General features: G+C 38.6%; 1 protein-coding gene across 2 annotated transcripts in view; it reads right to left on the minus strand.

Moving 5' to 3' along the window:
• Positions 1–674: 674 nt before the first annotated feature.
• Positions 675–12,907, minus strand: part of PALS2 (protein associated with LIN7 2, MAGUK p55 family member) — a 58,769-nt gene continuing 46,536 nt past the window's right edge. For both annotated transcript variants that reach the window (XM_048303263.1, XM_048303255.1), the window contains exons 10-12: positions 10,351–10,553; positions 9,804–9,932; positions 675–7,501 (exon numbers count right to left, since the gene is read on the minus strand). In XM_048303263.1, the coding sequence (XP_048159220.1) occupies positions 7,325–7,501; positions 9,804–9,932; positions 10,351–10,553 (509 nt within the window). In that variant the 3' untranslated portion in view covers positions 675–7,324. The remainder of the gene's footprint in view (positions 7,502–9,803; positions 9,933–10,350; positions 10,554–12,907) is intronic.

Here is a 12,907-nt window from a genome sequence, read left to right on the forward strand (position 1 = left end):
AGCTGAATGTGCATCCACTACCTGAGACGAACGAGATTCTGGGCTGGCCTCACATGGAAAATCCATTTTCAAGCTTAGATGTGGTCTTCCCTAGGAAAGGAGGTGGTGAAAGACCTGTAGGGTGCTTCAGAGGAGGCTGAAGCTTGTCTCATAAAAGGTGTGATTTCACACCCTGACAACCTCCCCAAAATACTGCTTCCCTTTGCATTCGCCAGGAGGACAGTTGGAGAATTCATACGTTCGCGATGCAGGAGGAGGTCAGCAGCCTTTCAAGGAGTATGTGCTACCTCTAGAGGCCAGCAGGCTCTGCCTTGCAGCCAGTACCAGCACTTGCCTCCTTCCAGCTGCTCAATCCCAGTCCCCTGGGCTTTGTCCCCTGGCTCATTCCAGTGCAGGCGCAGGAGAGCGACTCCCTTGGTGCTGCAGTGCTCAGGAAATGAGGCGCCCAGATTCTGCAATGATATTCCCAGGGTGGCTGAAGAGCCCCCAAGGTCTCCCTGTGCACGTGGCACATTCATGAACATCGAGATAAACAAGACCAACTGAAAAGCTGCTTTTATGTAGGTGGAGCACCAAGATCCAAAGATGAAAGGCAGCTGCAAAGACTGGTCCTTCATACATTATGTGGCTCAAATGCAGACTACAACCAAAAAAAAAATCAGAAAAATAGCCAATTACATTTTTTCAATATTAAATTTTTATTATATACAAAAATATTTTGTTGGGAATTAACAGAATTTCATCATTTGTACATTAACATTTTTATGTCTGGCTGTGTTTATTGTGAAAATATTAGCTGTGAAAAAGACAAAGGGGGGGATTCTTAGAAAACAAGTCACAATTTAAAAATGTCCCACATAGTAGCTGACTTTATCAGTATGAAGTCACAATGCTAACAAGTCCCATATCCTAGGCCTGCTCTACAGTACTGTATTCAAACAATTAGGTACTAAATAATTTCCAGGTTCCCATTAAAAAATTTCTCTAATAGTTAAGATTTTTCTTGTAGGAAGTTTTCAGCTAAAGAAACTATTTTTTTTACAGGAGAGCAGTTTTGAAAGTTTTACAAATGTCAAATCCAGGTTAATTTAATATACTGTAGAAATAATAAAAAAAAGAAAACAAAACCATGAGAGCTTCCAACTGGCAAAACCAGTTGTGAGAAGACGCAAGGTAAGGAAACGCACGGTGACAGAGTTCTAGTACACATTTAAACCCAAACACAACCACGATCCTACAGTTCTTAGCCTGGTGTGGGGTCGGAGAGCAGCAAACTTTCTGGTGTTTTAAACCCCACAGAAGCAGTTCCCCTCCTTACACCACAGTGCACAAATGTTACACATGGGCAACATATGGGGGGTAGGGAAGGGATGCTTAACATGCATTTTCCTAGGGGGAAAAATATATTTGAACAGTTCTCTCCATACATAATTGTGTACAAGACCTAAACCAACAAAAATCAGTCAAAACCTTTTTTGCCTGTACAAAGCAACGCTGTTCATTTTGCTTTATGCTATGGATCATGTGAGAGGTCAGGTAATGGAGAGGTTGGGTTTTTGGAAGAGGCTCTACTGTATTCAGGTAAATGTTGGCTGCTTGTGGAGTAACCAAGTTGGCTCAGCCATGGGAACAACCAAAATTGCAGGGAGAAGCAGTAGCATGGAGCTACTGACATAAGGGAAAAGGCTAAATGGGAGAAGTGTTTTCAGGACTACTTTTAACTGTGTTACCCGACCACTGTCCTAGCAGCAAAAGGAACTCCATACCCAGTGAGCATAAGGAACAGTTCCAAATACCAAGAATAAAATTCATTTACTTCAAGTGTCATTTATTCTATTACTGAACCCCTGCTGAATGAATTCCATTTGTAGGTGAAACTGCCTAATGGCCTTCACCAAGCTGGGGTTTGTTTTTAAGCCTGTACCAGTAAATCCCAGCTGCAGTACCAGCAGAAGAACTGAGAATTCAGCAGTTGAAAATGCGACTGTGGAATAGTGCAGAGAATTCAGGTAAATTAGTAGACAGTGCCTGAATTACTTGCAGCACTTGCCCCTAAGTTTTATTTATGTATATGTATGTGTGTATGTGTGTGTGCATGAGCACATTTTTAGTATGATTAGAAGGCAAAGCTGCCTGTAAAAATAACCAAAACTGGTTAATTTACAAGTCTTTTCTCTGAATTTTTATTTTTAGGATCTGTCTTGGGCATAAAAACAGTAAGTTATACCAGTCCTAAATACTGACGTTCATGTTAACTACTATTTCCTCTACAAGACACAAGTTGGGAATCCCAGACAATTCCCATTAGTAAGCCTGTTAAACATGTGAAAACTAAGAAGGACAGGCCAAAAAAGAAGAAATGCAGGAAAAAAAGAGAAGGGCCAGAACTTCACTTCAGCACTGTCAGTCACAACAGTCCACCAGAGAAAGTAAATTAAAGTACCTTGAAGGATAGAAACCCTTTCAGTGACCCAGGAGAGGTTTCTATTGCAGGGAGAGAAGGGTGCTGGGAGCTGAGGGGTATTTAAGGCAAGAGGCCCAGCAGACTATGAGTCTTTGATCCAGTACCCACTACACAGACACCAATAAAATGATCTCACCACTTTTGCAAAAGTAGCATCATGAAGTTTGGCAATAACCATGTGGTCCTTGAAGTCTTTGGAATTTGGATGAGGGAGGAAACCTCACATGAAGCAAACAGCCTGTACAGATGTGCACGACATGCGACAGAGCTCCAGCTGCTGGTTGTCTGAGAGCTGCACCCACAGGCGCAATGGGCAAGGGAGCAGCTGCTGCAGGAGGCACTGTCCATGCACTGGGACAAGGCCTCAAGGTTCAGTGTGAGTGGAGAAGCAAGCTACAGGAAGCCTGGATGGGAAACCACGGGAAAGGCGAAGGGAGTTTATGTTCACAATATTGGCTCATGCATAAGGACAGGTAAGAACCCAGTTCCTGATCTCTGCAATGCTCTGCTTGATCGTTCTGCACTGGTCCTTGAGCTCAGCAGAGGCCAGCTGGGCTCAAGGGGGTACCTAGCCAGGGATTTTCTGTGTTTCAAAGAGAAAGAAGTTTCCTATTTCTTAGCTGAATCACCCTCTTCAAAAAACAAAACCAAACCCAGATGACTTCCTGAGCACTGAGCTGCAGGCAATTTGTACAGCAAGTCACTTAGGTATGATTTTAGAAGATGCAGTGAGTACAGAGGATGAGGAAATAAATGTCACAATTTGAGCTTAGCCAAGATGTGACAAGTTTATATAAACACAAATTCAAAAGCAATGAGCTGATCTGCCATCCTGCTCCACAAAGCTTTTGTACAACTAAGTACACAGAGCTGCCCTGAGAACACAGCACAAGTCACGGATACTGCATTGGTTATGAACTCCCTTTTCCTTGCCTACAAAGATCTGTGATTCTGCTCCATGTTTACCTTCGTTGTAGATTTGCAGAACATTTTGAAAGACCTTTATAAATCTATGCAAGATGACATATTCCATTATAATTATCCCACTAAACTTGGACTGCATCTTGGCATGTGATGCAGAACCTAAAGCAGACCTGCTAACATTTAGAGAGAGCAAGGTAATCGCCTGGGTACACATGCACCACAATATTTACAGGAAAGTTGAGATTGGTGCGCACTTAAGTGAATTTTTGGTGAATTCAGGGAAATAACTTATAGATCTTGGCATACTGACTGTACTTCTATGTATAACTTTTCATTCACAGGGCAACTACAGTGTTCTATAAGTCTCTATATGTACAGAATTTTACAGCACCTCATGCACTGTCCAAAACAGATAGAAATTACAGATAAATATAGATTCTTTTTAGATTGAAATATCTGTATATTTAGAAAAATATACATTAGTAAACACAATAAACCAGGTAGAGAAGTGTACCAGTTCTGAAGTCTCACATGCAGGTACATTTCTGGATTAAGTCATGGTATCTTAGTAATGTGATAACCAACATGAGCATTTTTTTGTTTTACCATCCACATACATACATATACATAGACAACTATTTGATAATTTACTTTTCTAAACTACTTAAATATTTATCTTGTGATACACACCACATATCTTAAACATTTAGCAGCATCTTCACCTCGCTCAGACACACCTATTGTAATCCTTAACAGTCAATGTAAAGTTTTCCTGTTAGTATCTGGAAAATCAATGTTTAGTACAGGATGAAATAACATGAAATGCCAGTTATTTTAACTCCTCCAAAACACTCTGAACAGGTGTTCTATGAAATGTTTTCACTTGCTCAAAATGAGCCTTTCATAGCGTCTTTCTCTGCTAATTGCACAATGCACAGGCCCCTGTCTGACAGCTGATGTAGCACACCCTGACAGGTGGGGGCTGCCACTGCTGTGGATGTGACTGAAATGGCACCAGCATTTCAAGAACCTCCAAGAACATTCTTCTTAAAAAATAGTAACTGTTATTCTCATTCCGGTCATTCACCAGGTAGGGACAAACTAAGCAGAGTATCTGATGAAAATCTGACTTTGCCAAAACTACACAAAGAAAGAAACCAACCTCTCACTCCCTCTCACCATTAAACACACCAATGTGAACCCTCAAGATTTAGCAAACAGATGCAAGGGGTGTGCTGTTTGGGTTTAGGTTGTTTTCCCCCCACAACCTGACACACAGACATCCAGATCAAACCTGCAGATACTTCCACACAATCTTTGTGCCAACCCAAGCAAGCCACCTTCTCTTCTTGCTTCAGAACTGCATTGCAGAATTGTTCACTGCCATCTACACCACCACCACCCAAAGGTCAGCCACGACGCTCCACAGCCTGATTTAAGCACACTGTGTGAACCAATAGCAAACACTAAAGCTTTAGTCTTTAGCAAATAGGTGGCTATTCTGGAGATTGCCAACTAGGGAGACTCTCTTGACAGTATTTTCCCTGGGATGGAAACAGAATGAGAAAGGCTCTCCTGACTAAACCCTGATGTCTGTGTTTCATGTGTTTGGTCCAGTAAATTTATGGAAAAAAGATGAAAATAAGTGATGTTTGCAATATGAAGTACTGTGGTGTGTAAACTGAAGAGTCTTCTCATTCCTTTCACTGGGGAAGAGTGAACTCAGCCCACTTTTGGCATCACAAATAAGAGTATATTTCTAACTCATAATGAAAAGGCATCTTATCTGTCCAGACAGCACATCTTATTTACAGCATATGGAGGTCTCCCATGACACAGTACACACACACAGTTCAGTCATGTTCAGCACAGAGTGCCAAAAGCAAACCACTAAAATAGCCAAGCAACAGCCCTACTATCATTTGCTGCTACACACAACACTCCATTCGCTTCTCACAGCAGCCTCTGAGCAATAGGATCACGGAACGTGTCTCCTGGGGAAGAAAACTGCAAGTCCCATGCTGGCGCCACATTTAAGAGTTCTGCCAAACTGAAACAAAACCAGAGAAAACACATCCTAGAAAGCATAGCAATAAAAAAGCAGTGGTAAAACTTTTCCTTAGAGAATTTCATATTCCTTCTACAAGACTGAAATCTCAGTATTAAGAGCCACGAAGATCTCCTGTGCTATACACAAGTTGAACTAACATTTTCCATGCACACTGGGATTTCAAGTCTCCTCTGCCCCTCTTCCCCCACAACACCCAACTTTACAGGCTGTGTAAAAACCATCTGTTGTATATGGGTGTTTTGAGGTTTTTTTTAAACACAGTTTCCTCTACTGCATCGACTCCATTTTTTCTTTTCCTTGTGCACATGAAAGTCTTTTGAGAGCCCCAGGAAGCAATGCTGTTTTACAGTGTCTAAGCCTGTCTTCCTCCAGAAATAGTTCTGAGGAAGATGCCTTTTGATAGCATTCCATGTCACACTTTGGTGTTGAAAAAGAATCCAGAAGCCAGGTGCCTGTCACCAGATGGAAGAGGAATTAAACAGATGACTTCAGTTTAGACACCTAACCCAGTATGTGATGGGGAATGTGACTATATACAACAGCTGACAGTGTCATATAAAACATGGTCACAAAAAGAGCTCATCTGAGCAACAAGCTGTATTTTCCTTCTGTTCTCATTAAGCAGAAATTTACATCAGCTTAAGTTTTGATCAATCAACCTGAACCTAATACGAATTATATCAATGAGCCTACTGAGGGGAAAATTGTCACTAAAAAGGAAATACACTGCAAACCAAAAAACTTATAAACAACATTGCTTTTTAGCAGTAAGCTTCCAATTCACAAGCTAGCTAATGAAAAATGCAATTAAAAACAATGTAAGGAAAAGCACAGAAATGCCATTACACAACACTCATAAAATACAGCAGTTGATCACACACGAATATTTAAAAGATAATTTAGAACCCAGCTAGACGTTCACAGGAAATGAAGCCACAGATCACTATACACATACAGAACAATGTCCTAAGAAAAGAAAATGCCTTTTTTTTTTTTTTTTTTAAAAGCAATGTGTTTTCACAAGCATGAACAAATAGTCCTAAGCATTAAGTGTCACCTACAAGGCTCCACATTGTCAGGTTCTCTCTCAAGCTACTTCACCATTATTCAAATTGCACTGAATTACCTTGCGCATGACTTTCTAATGTCAGTACTTCAACTGTAATGGGCTAACAGGTTGGCTCCTAAGAAAGCCTAATAAGCAGCTTGCAAGGTATTGCTCTGTATTATTTTAGGAGACAGATATAAGGGAACCTACACAAAAGTTACCTAAATCAAGAGATATCAAGAACTTGTGAAACATCAGGAATGCACCAACATGAAGCTGAAAGCTGGAGCAACGGACCTGTGTTTTTGTTACTGCTTTTAATATTTAAAATTCTGCTCCCATGAAATTAGTTTTTAAAGAAGAAAAAACCGAAGAAATTAAGTGTTCTTTCCTAGTAAGAGCTATAGACTTTTGATCAGTCAAACACTGACATTAAACAAATTTTACAAAAATTGTTTCAAGTATCCTTTTTTTAATCACAGTGAAAATGTAAGACCAAGATGTAAATGTTGAAGTGAATGAAAGTTTCTTAGATGAAAAAGGCAAAGGTACTAAATCAAAACATAGAAAAATGCTTAAACGCATTTCCTTCATGTGATATGAATAGAAAGGTTATCTGTAAAAAGTTAGAAAAATTAAAATAAATTACATATTTAAGTACACTTTCTCTTCAACATTTTTATAAAAATTCAGAACAGTGTACTTTTGAATATACACAGAGTAAAAATGCACAGGTGCTGTAGGTTATCATCAGTATCTACACATCACATTTGCTGCCATTGGCTTTATTTGTTACTTAAGCTCCCACTGGAACTCCTCAATAGACCCAGCTGATGGGGACCCACTGCGGCTCCAGCCTCAGTCTCTCGATGGCCGTCTGCAGCTTCTCGAAGGCTTTGTCCAGGTTGTCGTTTACAATGGTCAGGTCAAAGTAGTGGTTGTAGGCTCGCTGGATCCGGGCACTCTCATCCACTGTTTTTTTCAGATCAGTGTCCTGTGGAAGAGATTTTTAAGGATTAGTGAATCTAAATGTTACTAAAGATCTGAAGATAAGACTTGGCAAATCCTTATAGATGCAGAAGATCCCTTCGGTACGTACTGCAACTGACTGTTTAAAGCTAGATACTGAATATATTTTAAAAATAAGGAAGGTTTTCATTTATAGTAAATTCACACAGAAATTTAGCTAAAACACGTTGAAAGGGCTAAAAAAGTTTGGAGCTGTGTCAATAATGTTAAATATGGCAAGCAAATCTTGCAATTTTGAAGAGAATCAATAGAAGCAGGTGAACTTGGGCTGGTGTGCACAATGAGCAGTCAATCACTGTAGGGCAATTGATGATACAATCAGAGCAAAATTAATACTTGAGGAATGACTGAGTCAATCAGTTTTGTAAATTTATTTGTGCCCCTTTTATTTCCACAGAAGGCACCAAAAATCCAAGATTTTAAATTAGTACAAAATGAAAGACAATTTCTAGCAGAATACAGCTCTAGAATACCTTACGGCTCTTAGAGACAACATTTCAGCCTTGCTCACCTGACACCAGTCCCTCATTTGTAAACTACTGCTGCATTATTGTAGTCCTGACATGAGCTGAAAAATATGCAGGAAATTTATATTCCTACATTATGAAACCTTTATAAAGTGTGTCTGAGCACGTTTTTGTGTTTTGCTAGTCCTACATTGTTTTAAAATTCCTCTCCATTTTTGCACAACAGCAATTTTTTTGTAAGCAGTTATGAGATTTGTCCCCCTTTACAGTATTTATTTCAATATTTTCAAGTCCTGATACAGCTGTCAATATAAAAGCCAAAATGAAAAACTAGGTTTGTCAATGGCCTTTTCTTCACAGTGAATGAAGGAGACAAGTAAATGTATGACCACAGGAGCCAGAATTTTTGTAATGGAATGTGTTAGGATGCTAGAAATAATACAGCCAGATCCACTAACAAGCAAACCATAATACTTTAAATGACATTTATTTTTCATTTGTTCAGGAAGCACAAGAATATGAAATAGCAAGTCATACTCTTTATACCTGCACGGATGCGATTCAGAATCCGTAAAGACGCATAAATGCATATTTGAAATTTAATGATGCTCTTTATTATTCATAAAAAGTAATATAGAGGAAAGGATGTCCCTTAGGGAATCAAATATTAGGAAGTGCAGGAAATTATTTTTATACTTGTCTGGACAGTTTTAACCTTGCCTTCTTGTATATGCACCACAAAATTCAGGGTTCATTGGGGCAGGAAAGAGGAATGGTTGAGCATCCACAGATATACCAGAATGCATAATAACCAGAATCCATGACTAAAAATCACATACTCATTTAGTGGAAATACTAACCCACCCACCCATTTTATAGCTTTGAATGCCCTGTCAGCATTTTTTCAAGATATTCCTACTAAGCTGCAGTGCTATTGTTATGAGCCATCAGGAAAACATGGCTTTTCTCCGTTGGGGAAATTGAACTGCTCAATCTGGTTTTTTTTGCTTTGCTCCTGCAGCTGGGAAAGTTCATGCCCATACAGAATATTTATAATTTGCTGCATTGGAGGAAACGTCTCATTTCCCTCTGCTACACACTGTGTCTCAGAAAGGGAGGGAAGATCTAATGAACAAAACATGCCACTTCACTTTATATGACAAATCCAAGGAACTTCAGGGGAAGCTGTTCAACACTTCCTATTCTGGCAGCTCTCAGCCATTCTCAGTGCAGCATGTGCTGCTGCAGCAGTGAAAACAAGGACTACCTGCACTCTTGGTTGGTTTTGTCTTTTGGTTTGGGGGTTTTTTTGGTTGGTTTGTTGGTTAGCAGGAGTTTTCTTCTCTTTTTTTTGACACAAGCTGCAATATCTTTCCCAAGCATTACAGATTCCATTTTAAAACACACATGTATTACAAGACAAACTGGAACAAAAATTTGGGTGGGGAGGGAGATGGGAAAGTCAAGGGAAGACATCTGCATAAAAGAACAATTTCTGCCATTCTGAAATATCTACCATTTGCTGCAAATAATCAAAGGTGACACTTCCCAAAGTACACATTACAAGTCATTTTTGTAATCAACATTTCTCTGTAAGGGTCTATTTTTAAGAAAGAAGCAATCTTCTTTATACATAGTATTTGATTAACTTCTGTTAGGTTATCAGCAGAAGTCTTGCCTAACTTTTCTTAGAGGCATTAATTTCAGAACAAATTCCATCTAAAATGAAAGGTAAAGAATTTTTTAAAAATCTAAGAACATCCTGTTCAAAGCAAACTAAGTAAGAAATGATCTGCTTACAGTGAGAAGTTTGGTTGTAATTCCAGCATCTACCACAGCCTTGTGCATAGCTCGCAAAGTCTCCAACTCTGGAGCAGCAATAAACACCACATAGGGCATGAATTCTGAAGTCCTCAGTATTTTCAGGGCCTAGAAGCAGAGAAGAAGAAAAAAAAAAACACCAAAGTTTGGGAATGACTCACCACATCTCCCCATTACTTAAGGGACACCACAAAACTCACCTGATAAAATGGGCAGGAACACATAAGTGAAGATTCTTATTTCTATTTTAGAAATTCCTACATTGCCTTTTGAAATGCTCAGCATCATTCTTTCTTTGACTAAAAAGATTATTTACTACTCTGCAAGACTCCTCTTTCATGCAGAATTTAAGCTGGTTTTTTTCCATCTTTCTAACTCATTCCAAGTAAGTGCCACAAACACAAGAATCCAGTAGGTAACCGTAACCTTGAAACCAGATAAGAAGCCTTCAAATTTGAAGGCATATCTCTTCACCTCTTCAGCACTATACTCCCACACTTGTAGTGTAACATTATAAATCATATACCTGTGGATTTACGTCCAAGATGCAGGTCCTTCCTGTCTGAACAACTTCAAGGATGGAATCAATTTTGGTGCCATAAAGGTTTCCTTCATACTCTCCATGCTCTAAGTATCTGCCAGCTTTAATATCTGTCTCCATTTCGCCTCGTGACACAAATCTGTATGCTTGCCCATCTTTTTCATCATCCCTTGGCTTTCGTGAAGTAACTAAACAAAAAACGTAAAATATAAATTGAATGTCTGCTTTCTATATTTGGAATATAAATATGAGACTGGACTGCCTATTAAGTTAGGGAGACCATAATACACATTATACAACTGTAATTGCTCCATGTACAGGTTTATTCATTATTCCAGATAAATTTTAAAACTGAGCATGGCCCCTCCTGTTCCCTTTATTTATATTCCTTCCTGTATGTTGCTTACCCACCCATTTGCCTATTTCCTTTGTCTTACTCCTTCACACCATATACAATACTCATTTATGTCATCTTTTTAATTATTTACTTAATAAAATATTTATTTAAGTGACTTGGAAATCAAGTGGACGTTTAACTCTCAAATACCAAATGTACTTCTGAAAACAGCTGAGTACAACAAGATCAGCCCCATCCCACCCCCAAAACTTCTGCTCTCTGTATTTGCCCTGTTATTCAGGGTAAAATTACCTGAGCTAGCTATAAAGAAAGTTAGCTTAAATATCAGAAGCAGCCCAGCCACCGTAGCAGAATCTTAGTGGAGGCCAGCTAATGCTGCTTTCCAGGACAACTTCCCTTTTAAATCAGGGTAAATTCCCTGTAGAAAGATTAAAGCCAGTACTTAAGTAAATCATTATCAGCTGTCTTGGGTGTTGGCTACACTGTGCAGTGCAGACATTACTTAAACAAGAAAGTAAAAATAAAATTTTAAAAGAATAAAATAAAATATAATATCATATTATTATTGACTTTGCTATCCTATCACCATATTAACTACCTGCTACTTACAGTTAATTAGATTTGAACTCTAGAACATATTAAACCTAACAGTCAATGCATTCCTTTGGTAATACTTGTGTCATCGCTTGGTGCAACTTGGTGATACAAGTGAAAAGCAATCTTCCCCTTCCAGTAATTCCTATCCACTTCAATATTATAGAAAACACAAGTTCCAAGAAAAACAATTATCTGAAGTGGTTAAGAATAAATATATTTCTAGAACATCTAGTTTTAGTCAAGATTCTACGGAAAGATTAAAACTATACTGCTTAATACAACACATTTTTAAAAATCATACATCAGTTTGCAATGAATTTTGGAGAGTGAGCTTTAACATTTTACAGGTAGGAGATGATTTAACAGTTCAGTTGTCCACTCTGAAGAAAAACCATGGCACCACAGCAATGTGGTGGATTAGAACTCAACACCAAGAACATGCTTCTCCCCGTAGCACAGTGGATCTATTTTACCCATTTCCCACCTCCTAAAACACATCCTACACAAATTTGTTTGTGAATAACTGGGAGAACTCCCTTCTAATCAAAGACACTGAGACCAACTAAGTTTACTGATTATCCCACTTAAAATCTGAACTAGAGAAGAGATTCTTTATACAGTAAACTGGGTATTGCATGTGCATGATTAGACTATCAGATTGGGAAAAGTTTACTTTTATACCTTTAAAGAATGTGCAAGAACTCCAAGTAAAAGCATTTTAACAGTGTGTTGCATTACTTATATATATATATTCAAGCGTCTATATAGCATTCTAGAGAAATAAGTAATTCTGAAGTTTTTTTTGAAATAGAATAAGAATTTTAGAAGAAATAAAAGGTCTCTTACTATTTTGCCAATATAAAATAATGAAATTCCCAGGAGAAGATTTCTTTAAAAAAGTAACATTGAGAAGTCAACCTCATTATCAGGTCCACAACCCAGTTCTAAATGTCCTGGCCAGTTTTGATGCTAAAGATTTAGCAAATGAAAGAGACTGGTTCTCTCATCTTGCACAATTCATCTTTCAGACCTGTCCTTCCTCCCATTACTATCAGATCTATTCCTTGCCCCCTGGAAACAGAAGGGAACAGGCTGGCTTTGAAATTCTGAAAAGCACATAGTAGGAGAATAATAACGTAGCTAGAGTGGGCTTCTCTGGTCAGCAGTCTAACAGGAGGGAGGAGTTACAAAAACAAAGGTGAATGAGCAAAGTATCAGAAAGAAAGGCAAGAAAACATACTTAGGTAAAGGCAGCTTTTTTCTGCTGTTTATAGGGGAAAATATGAAAGACCATGTGCTTAAGGCTAGATATATTAAAACATCAGACAGTTATACAAATCTTGGAGATCACAAACACTTACTTCAGTTTTACTGGAAGTTTGTTGCTTTTCCCTACATTTTTAATACAAAAGCAACAATTTATAATGCCTAGTCCACAGGTGGAAAACTACAAGGCAGACCTGAGAAACTCCACTGGCTGTTCATTACAGAAGGCTACTGGGAACTTACGGAATCCCCTCAGTAATGGACGGTGACTGACAACGAAGAAACCCACAGACTGAAATATTGTGCAGACAAAAACTGTTT

Source organism: Corvus hawaiiensis, chromosome 1, assembly GCF_020740725.1.
Source record: "Corvus hawaiiensis isolate bCorHaw1 chromosome 1, bCorHaw1.pri.cur, whole genome shotgun sequence".
Taxonomy (NCBI): Eukaryota; Metazoa; Chordata; class Aves; order Passeriformes; family Corvidae; genus Corvus; species Corvus hawaiiensis.